Source organism: Pongo abelii, chromosome 15, assembly GCF_028885655.2.
Source record: "Pongo abelii isolate AG06213 chromosome 15, NHGRI_mPonAbe1-v2.0_pri, whole genome shotgun sequence".
NCBI lineage: Eukaryota > Metazoa > Chordata > Mammalia > Primates > Hominidae > Pongo > Pongo abelii.
Genome location: NC_072000.2, coordinates 72,677,672 through 72,705,463, shown reverse-complemented (window position 1 = coordinate 72,705,463; position 27,792 = coordinate 72,677,672). Strand labels below are relative to the sequence as shown.

General features: G+C 42.7%; 1 protein-coding gene across 18 annotated transcripts in view; it reads right to left on the bottom strand.

Annotated features, from left to right (window-relative positions):
* Window positions 1–27,792, bottom strand: part of RAD51B (RAD51 paralog B) — a 799,436-nt gene that overhangs the window by 131,200 nt on the left and 640,444 nt on the right. For 16 of the 18 annotated variants that reach the window (XM_054530766.2, XM_063715899.1, XM_063715902.1 and 13 more), the window contains one exon: window positions 17,043–17,121. In XM_054530766.2, coding sequence (XP_054386741.2) covers window positions 17,043–17,121 — 79 coding nt within the window. Of the gene's footprint in view, window positions 1–9,172; window positions 14,336–17,042; window positions 17,122–27,792 lie in introns of those variants that run through there. The other 2 variants (XM_063715897.1, XM_054530769.2) reach the window with 1 other exon arrangement.

Genomic DNA, 27,792 nt, shown 5'->3' with positions numbered 1-27,792 from the left:
GCTAGAGGGTGTAAAGCATGCCCTGGAGTTCATCACTGTCTTGCCCGCTCACAGCCCCTCTACAAAAAGCTGGCCTCCCCACACCTCCTGCTGCTTGGGCAGCCATGTTTTCAGCGACTTCCTTAGCCAACAAGGGTTTGGTTAGCTAGTGACCAATGATGTTGTCTGAGACAAAACACTAAGATAAGTCCGAGCTAATCAGATTCTCTCTTCAGAATTTTAACCAAGGAAAAAAGCCAATGGGAACTGAAGTTGAAAGGCTAAGGGAGAAACACAGGGTGAGCCATGTGCAAACTGAAGTTTTGAGTAAATAAACTATAGTATGCAGGACACAATCTGCTGGGAGAGTGAGAGTAGCCCTGGGCAGACATGTAGAGAAAAGCAGAGACCCCAGGATAATGAATTCCCAGGGCTGCCTCCCCTCCAGAAGGCTTTCCAATTCTGCACCACCTATATCCTTAACAGTATGTGTCCCCTTTTACCGGAGATAATTGAGACTCCTCTTCCCAATGAAAATAGCCCAACTGGGCCGGGCGCGGTGGCTCACGCCTGTAATCCCAGCACTTTGGGAGGCTGAGGCAGGTGGATCACGAGGTCAGGAGATCGAGACCGTCCTGGCTAACACGGTGAAACTCCGTCTCTACTAAAAATACAAAAAATTAGCCGGGCGTGGTGGCGGGCGCCTGTAGTCCCAGCTACTCGGGAGGCTGAGGCAGGAGAATAACGTGAACCCGGGAGGCGGAGGTTGCAGTGAGCCGAGATCGCGCCACTGCACTCCAGCCTGGGCAACAGAGCAAAACTCTGTCTCAAAAAAAAAAAAAAAAAAAGAAAGAAAAAAAAAAAAGAAAATAGCCCAACTATAACTAAAAGTTTGTACAAGTTTCATGTAGGTAGGTTGAAAGCTGAATTATTGTCTGAAGACATTTGCTTTAGGGAGAGTGAGTCGGCTGGCTCTCAGCAAACATGGCCTACCACCACAGCTTACTTGGAAGCAGCTTGTGTACTTGAGATTAGGTTTTAGGCAGGAAATAGTGTGACCTAATTTCTCCTTTGTTCTTATCACCTCAGGGTACGCGAAGTCTATGTTTGAGACCTGAAGAAAGGAAGTCTTGGCATCTACAAAATATTGGTTTGGTCTGAGAAAGTTAAATCCCTGTTAAGTCACCAAAATCCAGGTTCACAAATCTCTCTGAGGAAAGCTTTAAAACCATGATTTTTTCATTGGTTGAAAGGAGCAAAGAGGTGTGGTGGTCATGTTGGTTCACCAATAAGAACTGATGAATCATTTGTTATCTCCCATATCAAGGCTCAGGAGGGCTAAACTGGAAGGAAAACCAAAAGCAGCTCTTGTCAATATGAGACCTCCTTCATCTCTTATGTCCTCAGCTTTGGAAATGCCCCCAGGCAAGGCTGCCATCAGCACTTGACTGAAAACACATGGAGGCAGCCCATTCAGAGCAGGAATTCATTATTGAAAGAATAATAAGGGAAAGTTTCTCTCTTGCAGGGAGAGCTGCTTTCTGGAAAAGTCACAGGGCTTTGAAGGAACGTGCATCATGTCTGGCAACAAGTGGCAGAATGGAAATGGAAGGGCACATTTCCAAAAGTCATTTCACACAAGGCGTGATGGTCTGGGGTCACTCAAACTAGTTGTTCTATCTTAAATGTGTCACTGAAATCAGGCCATGGCTCCCTTGAACCCACTATCCCTTCCCAGAGTTACTTGTGTCCGAAAGCTCTAGAGGAAAAGTACCCAGAGTTAACTGGTCTTTCCTGGCTACCCCTCTATTTCAAAAGGTCACCTGTGGACTAAAATAGGCTGCAAAACTGTTTGGTCTTCCTTAACACTACCCCATAAATCTTTGATGTATGCCAGGTAATCTGAGGGAAAGGTATATATAAGCGTGAATATGGAAGAAGGAGACATTTCAAGCCCACTGGGTGTAGCTGTGCATGCCAAACGTCACGGGTGTTCGCCAATATCCAGTTCCCCTTTCCTTCAGAACATGGAAGAAGTGCTACCTTCCTGCCTCCTGGAAGTTAGGAGTGGCTGCATGGCTGCATGGCCTGGCGGGTGGAAGGCATGTATATCATTTTTTGAGGGAAGGACTTAATTATCAGTGCTCAATCTCTCTCTGTCTTTCTTTCTTACTTTCTTCTCTCTCTCTCTCCCCCATCCACCTCTCCCTTCCCCTACTGTGGCAACTGTGGCAGTGCATGTTGATACTGAAGTGCAATATTGAGTCACACATGGAGAGCTTGTCTGGAGAGTCTCAGACATGCATGGATTTTGCAAGTCACTGAGATTTGGGGGGACTGTTTGATAGGGAAAAAAAACCAAATGTGTCCTGACTTATGTCTAGTGATTTATTGGTTTCTTCTCCTCCCAGATCTATTTGGAGTTTTGGAAAATATGTGTTCCATCTGAACCCGGCCCTCACTGAAGTTCAGAAGTAGGCAGTGTGTTTTCTCTCACACTTAGGATGTTTGGCTGAGAAGTGTGGTGAGTGCCTTCCCTCCATTTGTGCAAAAGAAGCCTCTTTGAATTCTGGAGTGGAATGAAGAAAGTCCTTTCACAGCCACAGGATAAAAGTGATGGTGATGATATTGAAAATAAAACTTGGAAAAAATGACCCTTCCAAATGGTTCCAAGACCAGTTTTTAGGCTAGAATCAGATATTTTGCACTTCTCCTTGCCTTCACTCACTTTTCTCCCATTACCTAATCCTTATCCTCCCTTTCCAGAATTCTCATTTGGCAATCCTGGTTTTGCTGGACAAACTTTTACAACCCTGTCTCTGAGCAGTCATTTTGCTTTGTTCACAACACACAACCTAAAAGACATTATGCACAGAGTTCAAGGCTCTCTGGGTTAATCCAAAATGTTCACCCTGTAGGCTGACAGGGACCACACATTTCTGAATCTTCACCAGGACTGCAATACCTTAATAGAATAGCCAGAAGGCTAGCAGGATTAGGGAGACACAGTTGAACTTTGATACACACACACACACACACACACACACACACACACCCCTAAAATATCTCTGAATTGCATCATTAATTACTTTCAGTAAAAGTAATTAATGATACAAGATGCCACACTAGCATCTCATGGGTGGTACCAGCTTGGCAGATTATCAGCTCACAGGGAAAAATGCTACCTGTGTCCTTCTTTCCTGTGAACATTTCCTGGGGCAACTTTCCTGTGCATGTCTCCTGATCCTTAAAAATGGTGACAGGAGAAGGCAGTGATGGAACCTCTACTATATTCTGAGCATCACTGCCCAGAGTAGAAGATCAAACTACTAGCATTGTTCCTGGTGATTCTTTTATTTAGAAAATATTCACTGAGTTCTTTACTATTGTGTGTGTAGTATTGTGCTGAGTACTTTAGTGAACTGAGGATGAATAAGAGTTGTGAACAGAAATATTACAGGGCAAGCGATGAGAGAGAAAAGAGAGTAGAACTGCCTGAGTTCAAATCCACATTTCATCCTTTCCAGTGACAGACTGAACCTCTCTTGCTTCAGTTCCTCATCTGTAGAGAAGGAATAATACAAAATTCTACCTGTAAGATTACTAGAAGCATTAGAGAAATTGTAATTAGAGAAATTACATTAGAGAAATGTAAAGTGTGTGTCAGACACGCAGCCAAGTGCTCCATATCAGAGGCAGTGCTTACATCCTGTCCCTGCAGCATGGTTTGTGGTGAAGGCCTGGAGGGCCTTGGGCAGGAAAGTACTGTATTGGTTTGTCAAACACTGGGTATAGGGCACTCTCTTAGTATTTCTTGGGGTCAAAAAGGTAGTTTCAAGGAGGAGCCACTTAATTTGTGACATTTGGGATTAGGATGTCTTCCTCTTGCTTTTTTCAGACACTTTTGAGTGATCCATTTTAATGTGTGAACAATGTAGCATTTTTTTTTTCTTGGCAGACAATGGAAGTGAAGAGAGAACAATTAGGAGTTGCAGAGAACAGACAGCATCTTGCTCAATGTAAGGGAGGAAAAGTAATCTATTTTCCTCACCTATCTCAAGGTTCGTGGCTGAGAGCGCTATAAGAAAACACAGATTAACAAGAGAAAAACATATACATTTACCTTTTTCTTCTTTTAAACTGAAAGTACCTACTAAGTGACTCAACCCAAACCAAAGAGCCTTTTATGACTTCACCATGGACTAAGAAGGGGTTCTCAAAAGAGAGTGCAGCCCTCCCAAATCCAGAACCACCCCCAAAGAGAGTCAAAAGAAAGATACAAATAAACCCCCCAAGAGCTGGCAATAGTTGGTAGGATAGCTGGAAATAGGGTGCAACCCACATTTCTGTCCAGCCGTATTCTTGAGTTCTCTCCCCTGAAGTTGGTTGGGGAACTCAAGACAGCTTGTATGCCCCAACAGGGAGAAAATCAAACTGAGTTATCAGGACAGAAATTGAGACAAACAAGGAAAGAGACAGCAGTCCCTGGGAGGGAAAGGATCAATGACAAACAAGTACCTTAAAGCCAGATTTAGTCAGAGAGTCACATATAGACATTTTTCTTTTCCTGCTAATCTGAATTTGGGAAGGAAGGGACAAGGAGAAATTTCTACCTTCTCTCTCGACCAAGCACTACAGATGGAGAAATTTCTACCTTCTCTCTCGACCAAGCACTACAGACAGAGATCTGGGAGAGCTGACTTTGATAAGAATTCTAATTTTTCCAGCTTTTTGTCAGTTGCCCCAGGATCTCATCTGCAACATCCAGAATGAGTGGGGTGTCTCAGTCACCCCATACTGGGCACCAGAAACTGTAGGGGAGAAAAAGTAATATCTTGCATGAACCCATCACAAGGCTCATGGCCAAGGCCCCCATAACAAAAGACAGATTTACAAGAGAAGGCCGGGCTCACACCTGTAATCCCAGCACTTTGGGAGGCCGAGGAGGGCAGATCTCCTGAGGGCAGGAGTTCGAGACCAGCCTGGCCAACATGGTGAAACTCCATCTCTACTAAAAAAAAGTACAAAAGTTAACTGGGCATGGTGGCACATGTCTGTAATCCTGGCTACATGGGAGGCTGAGGCAGGAGAATTGCTTGAACCTGGGAGGCAGAGGTTGCAGTGGGCCAAGATCATGCCACTGCACTCCAACCTGGGTGACAGACCAAGACTCCATCTCAAACAACAATAACAACAACAACAACAACAAGATTTACAAGAGAAAAGCATAAAAATTTATTTAACGTAAGTTTTATGTGACATGAGAACCTTTAGAAATGAAGACCTGGCTGGGTGCGGTGGCTCATGCCTGTAATCCCAGAACTTTAGGAGGCTAAGCTGGGAAGGTGGCTTGAGCCTGGAGGATCACTTGAGCCCGGAGTTCAAGACCAGCCTGGGCAACACAGTAGAGACTCTGTCTCTACAAAAAATAAAAAATTAGCCAGGTGTGGTGATGCCCATCTGTGGTCCCAGCTACTTGGGAGGCTGAGGTTGGAGTATCGCTTGAGCCTGGGAGGTTGAGGCTGCAGTGAGCTATGATTGCACTGCTGTACTCCAGACTGGGAGACAGAGTGAGACTCTGGCAAAAAAAAAAAAAAAAAAAAAAAAAAAAAGGAGAAAGACCACCTCCCAAACCAGGGAAATCTGTGTATGTTTATGCTTAAGTTTGATGAAGAGTAGATAGTCAGGCAGAAGTATGATTGGAGGACTAAAGAGTATGATCTAATGGGAATAAACTGGGGGAAATTTAGCAAGGCCTGTTTGTTCAGATTCTTCTCTGTCCCTGTGTCTTCAGAGATAAGGACATTCCTTTCCTCTGGGTAGAGAGTGAACACTTCAGGAATGAACATTTTACAACCTGCTTCAGGAGAGGAGGAGTGAGGGGAAGGTGACAATGGCCTTCCTGCCTCTGCTGTTTTTTCAAGGCCAAGGTGCCGGATTTTGGTGTAGTGTATCCTGAACCCCACCTCCAACTTCTCAAATAGTCCCTTGATGTTTGAAATTAACCAATTCATGTCATAAGAATCCACAGGAAATGTACATTTCCTGATTAAATGCGAAAACTCACCTTGGTTTTCACCAACATTCTATTGAACATCCCAAGTTCTCAAAATGTACCTCACTCAGAGGGAGACACATGGTCACAGCCTGGGACATCTGCCTGCTCTGCCTCTTCCAGGTCTACCCAAATCCTTCTTGCCTTCCCATGTGCAGCACACCAGTACCTTCCCTGATTCACTCCAGCTGAATAAGATGCTCTTCCTATTGCCCTTGCTGCCCGGGGCTTGGATGTGATTCTGCTTTATATTATAGTTAATAGTTTGTAAGTCTTTTCCCATTCCTTGGAGTACATTTTTGGAGGGCAGGCACACACTGAGCTTTGTTTTCAAGCTTTACCTGAGCACTTGGTATGTGCTCAACAAATACTGAGTCGTTAAAGGACTCAGTTGTTCTTCATCAATCTTCATCAATCTGCACCTACTTGGTGCACAGCACTCTGCTGGGCACTCATAGGAGACATGAAATAGGATGAGACTTGATTCTAGCCCTCAATGCACTAAAAATCTCTGATGGAGGAGCAGGTACAAAGTGATTCTACAGAGGACAGCTTGAGGTCACTAACAACCTGGGTAAGATAGGTCACAAGGCCAAAGGCTGGGAAGATTTAATGCCTGGCTTCGAAGGGGCTAAAGCCCCCAGACCTTGCCCTGAACCCAGCCTGATGCTTCAATCAGAGCCTCATGGCAGTAGGAGCGTGTAGGCTGGGTGTTCTACTGGAAACGACTAAATTATCCTATGGGTCACCAATTGAGTTATTTGCTAATTGACTGGCCCAGCTTTGGGCTTTAAATCCAAAGAAATCATTTCATCCTTTATTAAATACTGCATGAGTCTCAGTCTTTGTTCTGCAGGGCTATACACAATATACCAATGAAACTTGAATTTACACTACAATAGTTATGCCACTAATGACCTTCAAATGCCACTAATACCATACATGCTCCACTTCTCGGCTGGATCTGAACCTGTCAGTGAATTCTGAGCCCATCGACCTCCCTCTGACACAAAGTCGACCCCCTTGCCCATGCCCGCCCCCAGCCTCCCACATCATTCCATGATTTCATTTCTGAATCAGTTACTATTTGGAGACCCCAATTCCTTTACACCCACTCTTTTTATTTGGTAGACAATACTTTATTCGGAAATGTTCCCTCCTGTAATTACAAATCTTGTTAGTCATCCTCCTCCTCTCCCCAGGGGGATTGTGGGCTTTAATTAATTAATGTGGTTAAACCGCTTTGAGGTGCCTGATTGAAAGGTGCTATATAAGTGCAAATTATTATTATGGCTGTTGACATCCCATGGCGGCAAAGCCCTCAGCCCTACACATCTAGAGACCTGAACAAAGGCTTCTTCATCTTCACCTTCCCTGCTAGGTCTGAAATCACTAGCTCAATGGTTTAGGAGCAAATCTGTTACCATCTCAACAGCAATCAACTAATTAATCCCCATTATGTCAGCTTCCGTTTCCTTCTTCCAAGCAGTACGGTCCTGTTTTATTTCACAAATCACACCCCCATCAACTCTAGACAAAGGTCACAGTATCCCTATGGCCTCTGTAGGCCTAAAGGAGAAAAAAAAAAAAAAAAAAAAGGAGAGAAAGTTTGAAAAAAAAATTGTTATGAAATGCACTAACTTCCCACCAGCAACCTAAATGGAACTTTCCTCCAGCAGCAGTCCTCTTTCACACCTATTGCCCACAGAGCCACCTGGCCTCACAAACCAGAGATCCAGAAACACAGCGGAAGTGTGGGTTAGGGTCCCGCAGCCCTGGCTTGACTAAGGATAGCTATAGACAAAAGGGGAGTGTCGCTGCACTGGGTGGGAAGAGGTCATCCACAGAAGCAAGCACCCTCTTCAGCTTTCTCTATGACCCCCAAGTTTCCCCTGAGAAAGCCAGCTGCCATCTGTAGCGAGGAAGCCCTCACAAAGGCAGGGAACCATGATTTAGATGTTTTGTGCTATACCTAGCACACCACAGTCCTTAACAAATGCCCAGTACTTCCACTATGATGGTAGCCATTGAAAGCAGCCCTGTGGGGGAGACTTGGCCTCGCATAGGGACGCGGCTGACCAAAACACTCCTTACAAGGTTGTGCCTCACACCCTTTGTTCGAGTGGATGTGGGCAAGCCTCAGGGGGTCATGTCTTCATCTGCCTTCATTTATCCTCCCTATTGAAGGGCTCCTTCAGGACATCGGTCAGCCTCTGTGGGAAATGATTTGGAGAGCAACAAAAGAACCTGGGCTCTCTGGGAGGCCTTCAGAATTCAGTAAACATCTGGACATGGAAGGCCAGGTTCTCAAGCAGTCTAGCTGGGGAGATGTCAAAAGAGAGAAAGAGCTGTGTCTGCAATGCAAGCCCTTAGTTCTGTGGCGACATTTGTTGTAGAAAGACACAGACACCCCAGTAGGTAGATGGGAAGATTTTTCAAAAGCTCCTCTATTTGTCGGGTTTTGTGAGTTCAGTGCACTGTTTGTCAGTTCTCATGGCATGTGTGAGGAAACAGAAGTTTCGCATGGCTGGCGAGCAGCATGTGATGGGTGTTCTGACTCTGTGTGCACTATGAATAACCCAAGGTTGCATAAGCCTGTCCTGGTAGTTGCTGTTAAGCTGTCTGTTATCCTTGAAGTTTGTAAAGCCCTCATGGGTCAAGATGACTTATTGGATTCTCACCCACGAGCACATTTTAATTGACAAAAAAATTAAGCACTAAGTGGCGAAATGCTTTATACTTCATCGGTGAAATTCAGGATCTGAACTCTTGACTCTCAACGTTCCCTTTATTGTTGAGTCAATCCATTTAGAACACATTAGTCAGCATGATTCAACATTCACCACTAATCAGCATTAGTGATGGAACTAATCAGCATTCCCCAGTGTCCCTGAATCTATCCTCAAATAGCAAAAGAAATTGGCTTCTGTCAAGAGACAATGGAATGCGGTTTTTGTCAGTATTCACAAGCTGAAATCCAGTCCAAGTCCCACGTACTCTCAGGAACCTACCTCAGTCATCCTACTTGGAATAAGTCTACTCCCCTTATCATTCTATATTCCACTGTTTGAACCTTGGTAGTAGGTATCACAGCTTGCTTTTGATTAAACTTATTTAACTACATCTCTCCTAACTAGATTCTGGGCTACTAAAAGGAAGGGATCTTTTTTTTTTTTTCAGCCTTATATCCCTTGACCCCTGAGCACCATGCTTTGTGAACAATAGATGCTCAACAAATATTTGCTGAACTGAACTCACTGAAATGCAGCTTAAATCATATTCCAGAAAGAACATGAAGTTCTTTGGAAGAGACTTTCAAAGAAAATCAACAACCTGAATTGATTTAACATATTTTGGTACTGTTACCTGGCCATTTTTGCAAATGCAAATTGTTAACTCTGCAAAGATAGCCAGTGGCTTCCAGGTTCTAAAAGAGGAATGTAAATCCAGTCTAACTATAGTCCAGGCCTTGGAATAAAGTTTTTCTCTATAACGTTATTCCAACTGATATTTTGTTTCATATTTTTTTTAAAAAGTAGAGAAAGGAAAAAACATTTTGGAAAAAAAAAAAAGTGTTTGGTCTATGACTTTGGACCCAAGTTCATGCCCTGCCTTGTGCTATAAGCAATAGTAGCTCTCACTGAAATTTCTTACTTGGATACTGCATAAAAGCAAAATACATACTAAATTTCCTTCCTGAAGGAGATTCTGTTTTGGGTGGGCAGAACAAGATTTTTGGGTGCTGATCCTTGGTGAAGTGATACCCTTTCTCTTCTGCTTTAGAGTCTGGAACCAAAGAGGGTCCTGATGGCACTTTTCAATACATACGATATTTATGCTGCATTTGAAGAGTATAACTCTATTATGCAACAAGCCCAGCCCTTAAGTCTGTACTATTGCACCTCATCTCTGCAACTGGGCTCCTCAGAAAGGGCTGTGTCACCGAATATTCGTTTTCTTTTCTCATGATAACAGAACTCCCAAAATTTAGCTGAGTATATGGCCACCCAGATTAATGACTACATTTTTAGCCTTTCTGATCATATATTTACAGACTGGCCAACATCATATGAACAGAAATAATGTGTATAACTTCTGGTTAATGTCCTTAAGGGAAGGGGGATGCTTTCCCTCCCACCACCATTCTCTATCTCATGCACATCCTGCTACTGGGATGGAGGGCATGATGCTGAACCATTCTGGATCATGGTAACAGCAACATCCTAGGTGTGACAGAGCAAAAAGTCAATGGCCTGGGCTCTTCGATAGACATGTAGAGCTAAGCTGCCAAACCAGCTCTGGACTGCATTCCTCCTCGGCATTACATGAGGAAGCAGTACATCTCTATCATGTATACCACTGTTAGTTTAGGTTATAGTTACACCTGGCCAAACTTATAATCGAACTGCACTCAGGGACTTCATTGAAGGATTATTGTATCAGTATGACCAATCCATTTTAGCTTAGAATTTCCAGATTCAAATTTCAGGACAGGCCTGAAGTATCTCAACAGAGGCTCATGAAGCCTGAGAGGTAAGTTGCCACAGGGGCTTCCATGATGGAAGATGAGAGGGCCCAAACCCACTTCAGATATTCTAAAATCTTAGGAGCCCAGGCTGAGGGCTTAGAAAGGGCTACAAACCCAATTTTGAGGCAGTGAACATTACTTTACCTTTCTGGAACTCAGTTTCCTCAAGTGAGAATCAGGGTGATGGATGAGATTAAAAGCTCGCTTTCTGGGAAGTATTATATAGTTAACTTTAGGGAAATGAAGAATTTTTTTAAGAGAGAGACAGATGGGGTTTTGCTCTGTCACTCAGGCTAGAGTGCGGTGCATCCCTAAAGAAGGCATGAGAAGACTGCCTGTGGAAAGATGACAACAAACTTAAGATTATACGAGGCTGCAGAGAAATTGGTCTACTATCTCCAGAACGAGTATAAATTGGTAAAAGTCTTTGGAGAGCAATTTGGGAAGATATAGTAAAAATGGAAACGTGCAGATACTCTGACCAGCCATTCCATTTTTTATATATACCTAGTGAAACTCTCATACCTAAACATCAAGAAACACAGGTAATAAAATTGTTACAAATAATCAAATTTCCATAAGTAGGGGAGTGGGTAGCACGTGGTACATTCACGCACTGAATGGATGTGGATATCTAAGGTGAAAGAATGTGACCTGTGTATCACATGGCCTGTGTATCATGTGACCTGTGTATCACATGGCTATATTACAAAAACAGTGTTAAGCAACAAAAGCGAGTTGTGAAATCATGTACAATAAACCATTTATGCAAATTTCAGAATGCACTCAAAATCAATCATTATACTATGTGTGGATTCACATATATGTAGAAAAGTTTTTAGAATGGAGAGGAAAGATGTAGACCAAACTCTGGAGAGTTTCCACTTTTGTGGAGGAATGTGGGATAAGGAGGGAATGGACCAGGAATAGGTACAAAGGTGTCCTAAAGTTTGTCAAGTTTCATTCCTGTAAATAAAAAAAAAAAATCTGAAACAAACGGGACAATATTTTAGTATTTGTTTATTTGGGGTGTTAGATTCACCTGTTTTCTTTTATGATTTTCTGTACTGTTCTGTATTTAAAATATTTTTTCATATATTATAAAATATTTCCCAATATTGTAAAATCTCTCTTCAAGGCTAATTGCCAGAAAAAAAAAAAGTAAACAAAGCAGAGATCCTGTGTGAGAAGATGTCATGGAGGGAGGGGATGTAAAGTGAATGTGCACAGGGGAGAAAAGAACTGAGCAGATAGGAGTCCTTCCTCTCCTTTCTCAACTCCCCGGGAGGTCCCACACTAAGAGGCAGGCAGAAGCAGCAAAGGACAGCGCCTTGGCCTAGACAAACTTTCCGAGGCTGCAGTGGCACCTGGCAGGCTGGGGACAATGTGACAGGCCTGCTTTGCCTTCTTCTCCATGACCTCTGGGAGAGGAGTTCATTCTCTTTGCTCCATTGAGTTCCAGGGCTCTTTGCCCAGGTTCCCACAAGGATGCCAGGCTGTGCCAGGTGCGGAGGTGGTATTTACCATGCAGACACCTCTGTACCTGGATGGAAATAAATTGAGAATCTTCTGGGTCACTTTGAGTCCAGCAGCATAAAACATTTTGATAGGTTACTGATTCAAACTGAAATCTTGATGAACTCAACTGGTGGTATTTGGGGGAAATTTTTTTCAATAAATCATCTAGTTGGCTCAGTGACTAAAAAAATGGGGTGGGAAAACTTAATGCAAGTTTGTGACAAGGGAACAAACAGAAGAGATTAATGCCTTTCCTGATACATTTCAAAAGGTGATCAAACCGTTCTTGATTGCAAAAGTAAAGCAAGAAAGATGAGGCACATAGCTTTCCAGCTCTAAAAAAAATCGCTGTTGCTTTGTTTTCTGTTTTCTTCTGCCACCCTATGCCAAGTGGTTGGAGATACGGGAAACTAATTTCATCTCCAGCACCTTCTCCAGACCTGTCTCAGGGTGCCCTGGTCTCCCCAGCTCCCGCTCCATGGTTTATGCTGCTCATTCAAACCTACACTAATAGACGACAGCCCCAGGATCCAAATTCAACCTGTCATACCTGAGTTTGATTTTGCAAAAATGATATAAAAAACACACTTCTGTCTTACTGAGGAACTAAGCCACTATCTTCTGTCCTGTTCCAAACAATCTGGCTTCTCTTTTACAAATCCTCCCCAGATCCCTGAGGAAAGGAGTAAAGGGGAGGCTGTGCTAGATCAACCCTTCATTCCCCTGGACCTCCCCTTCCTTAGGTTCTGTTTCACCAAGTCCGCAGGTGTTTGTGCCTATGAGGCAACTGAAAACTAGGAGGGCTCCCGGAGAGCTGGGACCTGGGTTTTCCTCTAGGCCTCCTGCAGCGCCAGCAACACAGCCCAGCTGCTTTCAGTGACAGAATCTTTATTCTTGGCCTTGAGTCCCAGCTGTGTTCTGGGTGGCACAACATTTGGGGCTTGCTAAGGGAACAAAGGACATGACCAGAGGAGACATGGGCCAACCTGGAGCTCACTGTAAACTCCCTTTCCTTTCTGCTGCCAGGTGCTTCTGTGGGCACACACCATTAAAGCTGATTCCCAGAACCAACTCCTGCTCTTCCCTCTCCACTAGGCCCCAGCACACCAGAGCATCACTCTAAGAGGCTAGCCAAACTGCTGAGCTTTTTCACTTAGTGGGCACTGAGACTTGCATGGTGAACTCTGGGGACCAAAGGAAAAATGGATTCATGAGATCCCCTCCTACCCCCACCTTTCCCACTTCATTGCACAGAGAGGCTCAACTCTCTCTCTGCCTGGGATCTAGCTTCCTCTCAGAGTCCAAACCCTCAGGAAATTGGTGGCTGTAAGCTCCCTCTCCTTTGGGGCCTAAGTATTTCCAGCATCCAGAGGCCAGGATCCCAGACAAACGCTGGACAGACAAAGGAGATGCAAACAGGATGGTATTACCATGTTAATGGCCTGAGTTGAGGCCTCCTGAAGATGCTGGGAGGAGGGGGGTTCTTTCATTTACTTTTTCTTCTTTTTTTTTTTTTTTTTTTGCAAAAGGAGAATAGTTCCGCTTTCTATTTTACTACAACAATAGCATGGACCGGCTCCTTCAAGTGTTTCAAAAAGCAGCCTGAGAAATCTCTAACCAACCCCTCAGTCTCTCCAGCCTGCCGCTTTATTGTCCTTCCCATCCCAGTGAACAAAGGGGAGGGAAGGGTAGAAGGCCCCCAGTTGCTGACTGTTCTCAGCATCCTAATCCTTGAGAACCGGTGAGGGAAATGGCCTGTGGAGCTGGTAAATCCAATTCTGCCCTCACCTTTTATTCCCTCCCTCTGCTTGAGCACTCAGGAGTTCTTCAGGTATTATAAAATCTCCGGGCTAGCAGGCCAGTAGGCATCTTGGGGCTTGCTAAGGGATAAAAGGCACTAAGGGATCATTCCCTACCCCCACGGGTAGCCGGTGTGGTTGGCTTGTTTCCACCATCCAGGCGGCTCTACTGAAGACCGAATGTCGGCCACAGTGGCTGGCGGCCTCCCTTCTAGTTGGCAGCACAGGAGGTGCCCTGTCTGTCTCTAAGTCCCTGGACATGGGCTGCACATCCCACCCAGAGCTCCAGGTGCCAACCTCCACACCAACTCGGGGCTCACCTGCCAGTGCAGCTCCTCATGTAAGGAAAGCTACTTGGCCTTGACTGATGGTACCTTTCCAAGTTTTCCACCCAGGACCAAGGGTTTCTTTGCTTTAAACCTGGGGAATCGTGCAGGTGTCTTTTAGTTTGGTCATCTGGTAAGAAGGGGGAAAAATTAGCTTTGATGTTACAGTATGTGGAGATCTCAAGGGTACAACTGGGCTGAGCTAAGGGAATGATGAGTACATCCTCTCCTAGGAGGATCGGACAAAGCTGATGTGACAAGGCTGTTAGATATCCCGCAGGATGGTTACAACAATCCACGTAAGAAAAACGTTTTATGCTGTGGCCCCCACACAAACTCATAATGTGTGTGGACATTCACAAACACACAATCACACAAGAAATATTTTATGAAATGATACAATATGTGTGATATAATCTGATATTTTTTCTTCTCTCTTTCTTCTGTCTTCCCTCTCTCTCTGTTTTCAAATGCTGCTTGTGATTTATCAATTTCACTTCATGACCCATCAATGGGTTACGACAGTTTTCAAAGTCTTGAATCAAGGTTAATGTTTTCATTTTCCAGCTGATAAAATCAAGGCCCAGAGATTTTCTCAAGATTATACCAAAGCTGAAGGTAAAATCCAAAGGTTCTTTCTAGTAAATGAGGGGCCTGCATTTTCTGGGGACCTGCATTTTTTGTTTTCCCAAAGTCTTTGGGAGCACACAGCAAGAAGGCAGGGCGTGCCAAGAGGTTTGTTTTCAGGGGCATTGCTGGTAAAAGCAGAGGTATTCCACTGCTTCTGGGAAACCTCAGAGAGGGATGTGTAGCTTGGGGGAGTGGGATAGAGAAAACAACTTAGAAAGCAACCAGTTGAGGTTCTGAGGTCTCCTAACCAAGCATTTTATTTAGTGGTTGTTGTTCTTGAATTATAAGACATTTTCCTGAAATTTTCTCTTTCCTAGACACAGCTCCAGGTCAGCCTCCTTTAGTGATCCACTTTCTCCAGTTTTCCAACTTTTTCGAAAAGTCATTCCTTGCAGTTTTTTAACCTCTACCAATTCATTGTATTTCCAGGCTCTACTTTCTCTAAATAACTTTCTCTTCCCTCTTAAAATCATGATCTTAGCAATGAGCATCAGAGAGGCAACTCAGTGACTCTTCTTCTCACAAATGTTATCCCAAAAGTTATGCAAATTTGACCAGGCTTAGAAATGCTATTTAACAAAATGCCTAGTGATCAGGGTGCGTGTATCACATCAAGCCTCTTCACACACGTCATCTGAGCAGAACAAACTTTTTTCCTCCTGAAATTATCTTGTAATCTTCCATAGAATTTCTTGAAATCTTCATCGAAATTTGCTACTTACTATACTTTTAATCTTTTAAGAAGGCCTCTAAAAATGAAGAGCTGAATGCCACCCTGTGTACTGGGTAAATAAAAGTCCAGCTTTCTGATTGCTTATTAGTTATACACCCTTAGAGAGTATGTAACAAAGAGGCCTGCTGTTTGCTTTGCTTAATCTGGTCTTAAAATCTCTGCTCTTTTGTCAGAAAACACTATTTGCAATTGTAAAAAAAAATATTTACCAAGGAACTTGGATAGCATAAGTCAAAGGCTAAGAGCCAAAGGTCGTAGTTCTCACCCCAAATTTCGTGGACCTGAGAGTCCCCGCTGTGGAGCTCAGCTGCACCAAACAAACATGCTGCTTTGTGAGTCCATTAAGAAGCAGACATTTTAGAAGGGGAAGGAAAGGGAAGGCTGCAGCCTTTTCCTTAGTTAGATGCATGAACTCTCCAGCCTGCCCTACATAATCCCTGCTAGGTCTTTGCACTGCATTGTGTCTCCATGGGGAAATTACAGGGACTGCTCTGTTTCATAAACCTGGGAAAAATATTTAACTTATAAATCCTTCAGGGCAGGACTTCTCCCATGGACAGCAGTGACAATATGCTCCTCTAGGGTCAGGCCAGATATTCACCTAAGCATCTCTGTGGGTGGGGTCTCCTGCCTGACAGCAGGGGACAGATGTGTATCCTGAGCACTTCTGTGCGGATCCTTCCTCAACCACAAAGCAGTTTTGTACATCTGACCTTGTAGGCTGACTCTTCTAACAGTGCTTGAATTTACCCCTTCATGTTAATTGTTTTCTGGAAAGACCTGTAATCGGGTGCCTTTCCTAACCACCGGCGTATCTAGCATCTGAGAATGAACCACCATTGTAGATCAGTGAGTTCCAGGACGTGGCCTCAGGGTGCTCTACCCTAAGCAAGAACTCAGCTCCTTCTAAGTCCTGGGCTCATGTCACAAGGTGCAGGTCCTAAAGGTCTGGTCCCCAGAAGGAAGACCATGTCAGGACAGGACAGGAAAAGGAAACAAGATAACCAGAAGGAGTCAGGGAAGTAGGGCTCATGGAGCCATGACATTGTGCCCCAGAGGCTGCCAACCCAGATGGTTCTTTAGCTTGTTAAGCAAGAAGGCTCTGGGGCAGCATTGGCTCCTCACCTCCACACTGGTGTCAGAACCATTGCCCACTTCATGCCATAGGATCTGCAAAGAGGAATGGGGTGGTAGCAATTCCGAGCTTTCTTGGTTTGATCCTCATGTTTTGTTTGTCTCATTCTGTTAGGAAATTCTGTAGGTCTCCTTCAGCCCTACCTCAATCTTCTCTGTCAAATTCTTGCCACAACTGTCACTCTCTTGCTCTCATTAGGAGACATATCACTGGCCAATGCATCTTGGCTTTTGATTCTGTCTGGAGCTAGCTTCTATCAGAACCATAGCAGTAATTACCACTAGCAATGGGCAGCACTGAGCATAAGCTTAAAGAAATGGCTTAATCCAAGGATCTTACCTTGAAGAACCAGGCCTTCCTCCTCGATGGTGTAGACAAATGAGGTGAAGGGAGCCAGAGGGGACTTGGCAATAAGAATCTGCACATAAAGCACATTTTTCTAGGGTTAGTCAAAGGATCAGGGATGGGCCTCTATTCACTCCCCTTCCCACTTTGAGACAAAGTGGCAACACAGGACTGTAAGTCACAAGGCTTATTTTTTTAAAAAAAAATTTTATAACCCAATGTTTAAATGAGTGTTATCCTTTCAAAGTGGGCACCTTAAAAGGTTGTACACTTATTCCAACTATTCTGTCATCAAATGCCATATTCTTGAATCAATTCTTCTAGAAATAAGTCTCATTATTTTATAACACATGCTTAAATAGCTACCTTTCTGCCCAAAAATAAACCTAGCTTGATTCTCTAATTTTATTTATAAACTTAGCTGTTTTACTAAAAAAATTCAAAGATACCTTTAAAAGATTTACTATCACTGCAAATATTCAAAATAGCTTGCAAAAGGCAAAGCAATTGAAGGTTTCTTTGTTGGCCCTGGTCCTTCACCAAACCCTTTACTACGTGACTACATTTTCTCTTACTTAAGGTGTAGAGCATTTCCCATGGCCCTTGATTGTGGGTTTGGGTATATGACTTGCCAGGTGGCACGACACAGGTTGTGCCAGTTCCCAGCCAAGGCCTCAAAAAGCCTCAAGTATTTCTAGTTGTTCTCTTAACGTTTGTGCCATCGTCAGAGAAAAATATGTCCATGCTAGTCTGCTATCTCAGAAGGAGGGCAATAGATACCTGAAACAGAGCTGGCCAGGAAGGCTCAGGCTAAAGAGTTGACCCCTAGAGACCCACAGATACACAAGTTAAATATCACTATATGCCTCTGAGATTTTGGTAGTGGAGTCATGAAGCATTAGTGCAGCAAGAGTTAACTGATATACCAGCCAAAATATCAAAAAATGTTTTCAGCAATGGCATTTTCCTAAGACAACACTTACTTTAAAGGAGATGGTTATTTGATCATTTAAAAAAATCAGTATCATTAAGCCATTATCACATCTCACATAGTTCTACAGAACCTCTAATACTTGGTGGATTATTTTATTATAGGATTTCTACTGAAGGAAGATTATTATCAGTTTCCTGTTTTACACATTAAAACAACATTATCAGAAACAAAGACAGTTTGAACTCTGAACCATGTAGGTAATCAGGGAGGCAAGAGAGAAAGAAGAAACAATTTCAAATAATCAAAAGGCTTATATATAATATCTTGGCCTATCTCAATTCAACAAATATTTGCTGTCAACTATGAGAAGTGGTGGAAAAATGTGATGAAAAGATCACAGGTTTTAGTCATAGGCTTGGAATCTAGCTCTTCCACTGATCAGCTAGGAGCCTATGGCAGAGCCTACAATTTTCCTCTAGCAGCCATTCCCCTTCTTCCCTTTAGTAAATAACTCCCCAAGTTTCCACATTTCTCTGCTTCTTTTGCAAGTAGGTGTGGCTATGTGACCAAGCTTTGACTAGCAGAATGTGAGTACAAATCACAGGTAGAACTTCTGGATTATGTTTTCATAAGAAAACTGCGTGCTCTTCACTTTCTCTTTCACTCTTCCCAAGGCAGGAACCAGATCCAAGCAAATGGGTGTGGACAACACTCTGGGGATGACAAGGCAGCATGAGAGAGGGAAGCTGGGTGGCTTCAGAGAGCATCAGTGTCTCCCACTCGGGGTCACCAGTCCTCTCAGGGCAGAGCCACTTGTCTCAACCACTGTATTTTGACATCTTTGTTACTACAGTGCAACCTGAATTCTAACCAAAACTGTGACTCTGGACAACCTAAACTTGTTAAGTCTCAGTTTCCCCACATGTAAAATGGTGATAAAAACACCTTCCTAAGTGGCATTATTATGAGGATTAAATTAAGTATACAAAATACCTGTCACTGTGTCAAACACAAAATAAGTTCATAATAAATAATAGGAACATTTCCAACTAACCCATCACATATGGTTCCCTTAACCCTCACTCACCAAATAACAATACACTTGGCTTCTACCAGAAGAAAGTCTCCAGTTGAGTTGCAGTAATTTTTACAAATGTTCTAAAGTTATTTAGATAAACTAGTTCATCATTCTCAGAACCAATGAGAAGAAAGTATATAGATGGGCATTTACACTTCCATGTCAAAAATATCTCATTTGAAAATTAAGGTAGATCGCTTTCTGCCTGAGACAGTTTGGAGATGGTTCAATGTGAATTTATTTATTTATTTATTTATTTTTTATTTTTTTGAGATGGAGTCTAGCTCTGTCGCCCAGGCTGGAGTGCAGTGGTGCAATCTTGGCTCACTGCAAGCTCCGCCTCCCGGCTTCACACCATTCTCCTGCCTCAGCCTCCTGAGTAGCTGGGACTATAGGCGCCTGCCACCACGCCCAGCTAATTTTTTGTATTTTTAGTGGAGACAGGGTTTCACTGTGTTAGCCAGGATGGTCTCGATCTCCTGACCTCGTGATCTGCCGGCCTTGGCCTCCCAAAGTGCTGGGATTACAGGCGTGAGCCACCACGCCCAGCCCGGCTCAATGTGAATTTTAAGGGTATCCCTTAGAAGGGGAATGGCATGGTAGAAGAAAAAACAGTGGTTCTTGATTTTAATGTGGGTTTGCATCACCTGTGGGTACTGTTGACCTACACATTCTGATTCTGTAGGTTTTGAGTGGAGCCTGAGAGAGTCTGCATTTCTAACAGGCTCCCAAGAGACGAGGATGCTGTGGTTCACAGACCACATTTTTAGTAGCCAGGTTCTAGGCAATTAGCCTGATTGAAGAGTCTAAGATGGAGAAGCAAGAGATGGGAGATGTGGGGCCAGTTAGGAGGTGACTCCAATAATTCAGTGATGAGATGATAAGGGCCTAAACTATAGCTGTGCCAGAAAGAGTGGTAAAAAAGGAAATGGATAAGATAAACGTAAATCCTTTAGATCAAATAGCAGTAAAAATAAACTAAACATATAAAAAAACTCAGATCTTTGTTGTCTGTATGTAGCAACTAGACATGAAACCAAAAGGGTGTAAATAGCAATAAATAAAGTATCATGCTATATTTTTAAAAATATTACCATTTTTATTTTATGCATTGCAGAAACTGAGACCCAGAAAAAAAGAATGTAATATTTCAATGCGACACAAGAATGGCATCTGAGCCTAAGCCTTCCAACTCTGTGGTGCTAACTGCACCTCCTAATAGCCAGTCTATGAGCAAGCCCTGAACCCCAGCCAAAAGGATCTCACACCTGGAGGGACCTCCCTGCTGGAAATCAAAGAGTTTGGACAGGTCACTGATTAATGCACTGTCCTTCTGGAGCAGGATTTAAAAGGAGTCATCATAAGGATGATCTGTGTGCAGTTAGAAAAAAGGAAGTGATAAGTTATGTCAGATGAATTCCATTTCCTTTCTTCGGAAAAGAACTTCCAGATTGATAGATCAGAGGGCTACCACCAACAAAAAATATCTGATTTCAGCAAAAAATGTGACAAACTCTCTTGATAGCCTTCTGGATAAAGTGAAGATAAGTTGAGCTGGGTGCTAATACCATTAAGTGGACTTGTGAGTGACCAAAAGGTCAGTAGTAACCTGGTGAGGGGCAGCAACCTCTAGCAGAATGTACTGAATTATAGCTTGGTCTTACTGACTTGAATGATATTGCTGATGTATTCAGTGACACCCGTACAACAAATATGAAATCCAGCAGGAATAGAACTGACAAAAATTGCTCCTCTAATAGAGCCTACATTCTAAAGAAAGATAAGAAGTACAAAATAAATAAAATATGTTATATTCGATGAGTATATGTGCAATGGATGAAAAGAACAGATAAAGAATATAGGAAGTGTATTGGATTGGAGGTGGGGGCATCAATTTTGAATAGAGTATCATGAGATCTCACTGAAGAGGGACATTTGGACTTGTGAATCATGTAACTAAACCCATTGATGAGATGTTGAATTGATGGGAAGGAACAGAAGACAAAAAATTTAGAGAAAGAGGTCATATATTAGATTAGATAAACATGATATCAAAACAAATCTCAATTTGGTTAGAATGTTGGAACAAATCCTACACATTGTTTGGGATGCAATTTTATTGAACTAAATGAAAGGCCTTGTCCTTGAGAACAGAGCACCAATGATTCATTATGGAACAGGCAAAATGAGATTCAGCATTCAGAAAATGGAATGTTGGTTAACTATAGTTCAATATTAGTCAGCTGTGAGATGTAATTCTCAAAAATCTAGCAAGTTCTCAGGTTATATCAATGGAGATATAGTATGTGGAACAAGGGAGGTGATAGTCCTGCTCTCCTCCTCACCCAGGAAACCATGCCTGATGCAATGTGTTTGGACTGGGGCCAAAATTCAAAAGAAAAAATGACAAACAAGAAGATGGTTGGAGGCCCAAAGCAATCCATGACCACAAACACTTCAATGCAAACATCATGGTAAGAGGACTGGAGTGAAAATGCATATTGCTTTTCTATGGGTTTTTTAACCTGAAGATTCTATAATATTATATACTAGTATATACTATGTGAAGATGCATATTGCTTTTACTATGAGTTTTCTAACCTGAAGATTCTGTTATATGCTAGTATTATACACCAGTATATACTATGTGAAGATGCATATTGCTTTTACTATGAGTTTTCTAACCTGAAGATTTTGTTATATGCTAGTATTATACACTAGTACATACTATGTGAAGATGCATATTGCTTTCACTATGAGTTTTCTAACCTGAAGATTCTGTAATATTATATGCTAGTATTATATACTACTATATACTATGTGAAGATGCATATTGCTTTTACTATGAGTTTTCTAACCTGAAGATTCTGTAATATTATATACTAGTATTATATACTATTATATACTATATGAAGATGCATATTGCTTTTGAGTTTTCTAACCTGAAGATTCTGTAGTATTATATATTAGTGAGAGGAAGCGTAAATTAGCTTTCTAGCCCAGTATATTTCAGGAAAAAAAGCGACGCTTGCCATGTATCTTTGTGGATACATATAGATTCCTCCCTTTTTTTGATCTGAATTAATGCCCCATGACCCTTCTGCCATTCAAACTATAAACTAACCTCTTCCAAAGTAGACAACCCCCCAGCAGATAATTTAGGCTGTGCTGATTCAGATGTTCATCCATCCCATAAATCTGGGGAGTTCTAACCATTGTCTGACTTAGGTGGTTTTCAAATATCATTCTGTCTTCTTCAGTACACGATGCCCTGCAGGGAGGCCTAGGTACTTAATAAAACAACAGGGCCCTAGTGAAAAATTCTGATCGCACTCAAACCTGTGTGCAATGTGTGAAAGTTTGCTTTGTAAGTCTGAGGGTTCAAAGAAATATGTAACTGAGCAAGAATGAGTGTAGACATATGTGGCTCAGAAAGCCTGGGGCTCCTTGTGGTAGGTATGTGGTATGTGGGCAGCTAATCCCATCTCCCACAAATAGCCAAATTGTTTCTTCTTGAATATTTCCTTCATATCAGACCAGCTCGGCTTTAACTGCACTCTAACAAATACACTTTCTCCTCTCTTTACCTATCCTTGCAAGGAAAGTGGTCACCCATATTTTAAAATTCTTCGGAGGGGTCAGGCCTGTAATCTCAGCACTTTGGGAGGTTGAGGCAGGAGGACTGCTGGAGGCCAGGAGTTTGAGACCAGCCTGGGAAACATCGTGAGACTCTGTTTTGATTAATTGATCCAACTATCCATCAATTCTTTGGAGGAACATTTAAGGTATATCCAATATGTACTCGATGCTGGATCCCCAATCCCACTACCATCTGGAAGCAATTTTCGTTATTTGTGCCATCCACCCACCCATCCATGCACTTTTTCAATCCACAAATATTTACTGGGCTCTTTTCTTTGTGCTTGGCACTGTTCTAGGTGCAGGGGATAGAGCAGGGAACAAGACAGAGAGGTCCGTGATCTCATGGAGCTGACATTCTGGTGGCGGAAGACAGACAATACAGGGAAGCCTTTGGGCTTTTTCCACTGTGACATTCTACTATGTGCTCCTCACTCTAGGGCATTCAATCCATCCATCAACAAGCATTTATTGAGTACCACACTCTGGGCCAGGCAGATTCAATTTACACTCTGTAAATGTGCACTTATTAAAATAGTGCTACCTGTTTCTACCTCAGTTTATTTTTTAGAGGCAAGCTCTGAATTTTCAGTGGGACTCAGCAGATCTCGGGCATTTTCTGTAATCTCACTCTGTTCCCTTCTCTAGGGCCCAATATGGTGCTTTTCAGCTGAGGGCTCCTAGAATGATGGGCAGGCATCTTCCTCACTGTTCTTCACTTCATCCCTATGCTGGTGTGTGGAGGTTTCTCTCCAATGACAAGTAGAAACACAGAGGCCTATGTACTCTAAATAAAGTGTGCAAGGAAAATTGGTCATTGGGGCCCATGGGCTTCTCCTTGTAAACTCTCTCCTCCTTCTTTTATGTCCCTCTCCCCAAGTTTCTATTTTGCTCTCAGTAAATAAGCTGTCAGCTAATTCTCTCTACCCATAAAGTGAGGGCTGGTAAACCTTCCCGCATTAGCCCTCTCAGGTGTGTCTGCATTGTAATATAAGACTCTCAAAAAAGAGAAATGGTCTGTAATGATAGAAAGTACAATAGGACTGGGGTGGGTAGGGGAGACTTCCAGGGTTCCTACAGTAATAATGCTGATGAGAACAACAACAACCAACGGACATTAATCTTCACAATAATCCTCAAAGGTAGGTAGCTTATAAGTACTGAAGCTGGGTTCCAACCCAGGCTACCTGGTTCTGTACTACCTGGTCTGTACTTTTAACCACCACGATGGCAGCTCCCAATCTGCCACATACAACTCAATCTACTTTTCTGGGATAATAAATTAAATGAGGCAGGATACATAACAGCAAATAAGGGCTTTTTTTTTTTTTTTTTTTTTTTTCCCTGCATGGATATTGCATGATTCAAGACAAAGAAGGGAGCTGGACAGGGTATCCGTGCGGGCTGCCTCAGCTGTTCGCGAGCTTCCACACTGGCAGTCTTCCTTCTGCCCTTCATCCCTGAAAGTCTAAATACAAATGTCACCTCTTCCAGAAGCTTCAGCCGATTTCTCCAGCCTAAAGTCATCTCTCTCTAATCTCTTCATACTTTATCTGTACTCTCTAATTATTAGTTTTCTTTACTGTTTTATGGTTAGTGGTTACCTCAATTTAACATAATCTATTTGACCATTCTTGTTGTTGCTGCTTCTGGTCCCACAAACCTCTAGTGTGGTGCTATATACGTAAGAGAAGCTTCATTATGAAATACAAGAATGAATGAGTGAATAAATGCACAAATTGATGACCCACAGAAGCTCTACTGATTCATATCCATTTTTAGGACTTATCTGGTTCCCTCTTCCCAGAGTTAGGGGACTCAGAAAATGCCATAGAAAACAGCAGGCTTCCCAGTCAATCACTGCCAAGATTCTCAGCTTGGCCAGGCCCAAAGTCAAGTCTTTGGTTTCAGCTTGCTATAGCATCACATGTTTTTCCTGGCCTGATCCCACTTCCAAGAGGCTCAGAAAGTGGAAAAGGAGCCACAGAACAGAAAGTGCTGGGCATAGTAACCCCAGGCCTTCTCCAGGATGGCGACACCTTCTAGGGATAGTGTCTGGGTCCTCCTTTTTAAAGTATAGGTGTGGCCCTCATCTGAGGCAACCCAGCCCAGCCCTTCTTCATGGGTGGCTAGGAAGGCCAGTGTGGAGCAGGCAGCACAGAGATGTCAGGAACCTTGGGCACAGGCTACCCTGGAGGCTGCTTTTTTTTTTTTTTTTTCAGATGGAGTCTTGCTCTTGTTGCTCAGGTTGGAGTGCAGTGGTGTGATCTTGGCTCACTGCAACCTCTGCCTCCCGGGTTCAGGTGATTCTCCTGCCTCAGCCTCCCGAGTAGCTGGGATTACAGGCACCTGCCACCACACCCAGCTAATTTTTTGTATTTTTAGTAGAGACCAGATTTCACCATGTTGGCCAGGCTGGTCTCGAACTCCTGACCTCAGGTGATCTACCCGCTTCAGCCTCCCAAAGTGCTGGGATTATAGGTGTGAGCCACTGTGCCCGGCCTGGAGGCTGCTTTTATAGAGTTCTGGTCCTGGCAGTTTACATGAGTTCCTGCAATACAGCCCCAACCTTAGGAAAAAGTGAGTTTTGCCTTTGTGGCCCAGGAAAGCAGACACGAATAGGCAGCCATGAGGCTGAGGGTAAGCTGGCACTGATTCTTCTACTTTCTCTTCTCTAATTCCTGTGCCAGGAAGGCTTCCTGTACACCAGTCATGAATTCTTCCTGTCTTCTATTTCCTTCCTCTTCCCACCCCAACCCCAAATCTCACATTAGTTGGGGGATGAAAGGAAGAGTGAAATGACCTGGCAGAGGAAAATTATAAGCAGAAGAGTTTCTTCCTGTAAGGACAGGTGGTAGGAGTGGCTTTCTTTCTGTCCCTGCTATCTGCTATAAGATGTGGGGCCCAGAGACAATGTAATACATTCAGCAAAGAGAAGTACAGCAAGAAGCAATTGAAGTAGATAGCTCCCAAATATGACTTTGCATCCATCCACAATTTCCTGTCCTGCTAGTTTTTTAATCCTGTCTCAGTCTCCCTCATGATCAGCAAGATTATGTGGTCGTTGATAAATTCAGCGGGGATTTCCTTGTTGAATGTATCTGATGCTTTTCATCTTCATGCAAGGGTCCTGTCGAGAAATTAGGGAGGAAGCCCACTGACTGAAACGTCCTTCTACAGGGACCTTATTATCTCACTTCAACTGGAGTCCTAGGCTAATAAAACCCATTGGTAAGTTAAACAAACCTTTCCTCTAGCTATGCCAAGTGTCTGCGACAGAAATCCTTCATGCCAGGGTTTTCCTCCTTGTCCAAGACTTAGAAAAAAGTTGTTTTCTCAGCTGCTTTGAAGCTCAGGAAGAGAGCCAGGGAGGCAAACAAACCAGTTAGCCTTGCATCAGATAATTCAACAGGCTTTTGATAACCCCAAAGTCTTCTGTCCCTTCCCAGGTTGAGCTGAACTCTCCAAGCCAAAGGACAGAAGGGCCGGAAATGCTCCAGACAGGAAGATCTGTGACTGGAATGAGGCCATAGGATCAGGGTAGCTTGAAGCGTACCCAGTGATCCTCACAGGAATTCCCCATTGTGTTGCGAGAGCTGGAGGGAAAGGTGGCAGAGGTCCAACTCCCAGTCTGTATTTGGATCTTAGACTGATTAGAATCTGCTTCATCACTTGGAAAATCACTCTGCATGGAACACTGAAGCCTCAACACCAGCCGCTTTGCAGGATTATGCGGGGAGAGCAGAGAATGAGTTTAGCGGCATCTAAACTGCCTTCTCAAAATAGAAGAGCAAGATCTGTAGAAGTAATATAGTGCTGGAAAATGGCAGGATGGAAAAATGAACTGTATTTGAGCAGGCATGAATTTATTAATTTGTCTACATGTGGCCTACTTCCCAAGTTTTTCTACAGAAATTAGGGGACATAAAGTAAGCTGATCTGAATCCCTAAAAAATATAATATAAATAATAATATACAATATAATAATATGATATATAAATAATATAATTCTAGTCTCTGGGAAGAGTCTCTTAGGAATTTTGACTCTGAGGTTATAAGATCCTATTTCCTCATAGAATATCATTACGCTCTTGTATAACACCTCTCTGGTGATTGTTTTCAAAATGTTTACCTATAATATAACACATCAAGTTCCCAGAGTATAAGAAAGTATTGCCTAGAAAAGAGCTAGGGCTCCTTAAAGAAAATATTAATTTTTTCTGATCAGTAGGATGTTAACTTGGTAAATTATGGAATAGTAAATAGTTCAGGGTCAGAATGACATTTTGAGTTTACTGTTTTTTCCTCAACATTTTATTATGAAACTTTTCAAACTTACAACAAAAGTGAAATAATTTTATAGTGAATACCCATAAACATATCAACTGGTTCTACCATTAACATTTTATTACTTGAACCCAGGAATTTGAGGTTGTAATGAGCTATAATTAGCTCTCTAGCCTGGGGGACAGACCAAGGCCCTGTCACAAAAAACAGAAGCAAAAAGACCAAAATAATTTTATTACACTTGTTTTTTATCACATATCTACTTATCTGTCAACCCATCTTATTTTTTGTTCTGGTTGTTATTACATTTCAAAGTAAATTGCAAACATCAGTACACTTTTCTCTAACTACTTTAGCATGCATATAATTAACTACAAGCTTAATATTAACACAATTTAAAAACCATGTTGGTTTTTTTTTTTCAGTGAACTTTACATGTGGTTTGAAAGTGTTAATAATTCCTAGGGCTGGGCGCGGTGGCTCACGCCTGTAATCCCAGAACTTTGGGAGGCTGAGGTGGGCGTATCACGAGGTCAGGAGATTGAGACCATCCTGGGTAACATAGTGAAACCCTGTCTCTACTAAAAAAAAAAAAAAAAAAAAAAAAAAAATTAGCTGGGCGTGGTGGCACATGCCTGTAATCCCAGCTACTCGGGAGGTTGAGGCAGGACAATCACTTGAACCCGGGAGGTGGAGGTTGCAGTGAGCTGAGATTGTGTCACTGCACTCCAGCCTGGCAACAAAGCTAGACTCCATCTCAAAAAAAAAAAAAAAAAAAAGAAAGTATTAGTAATTCTTCCTGAATT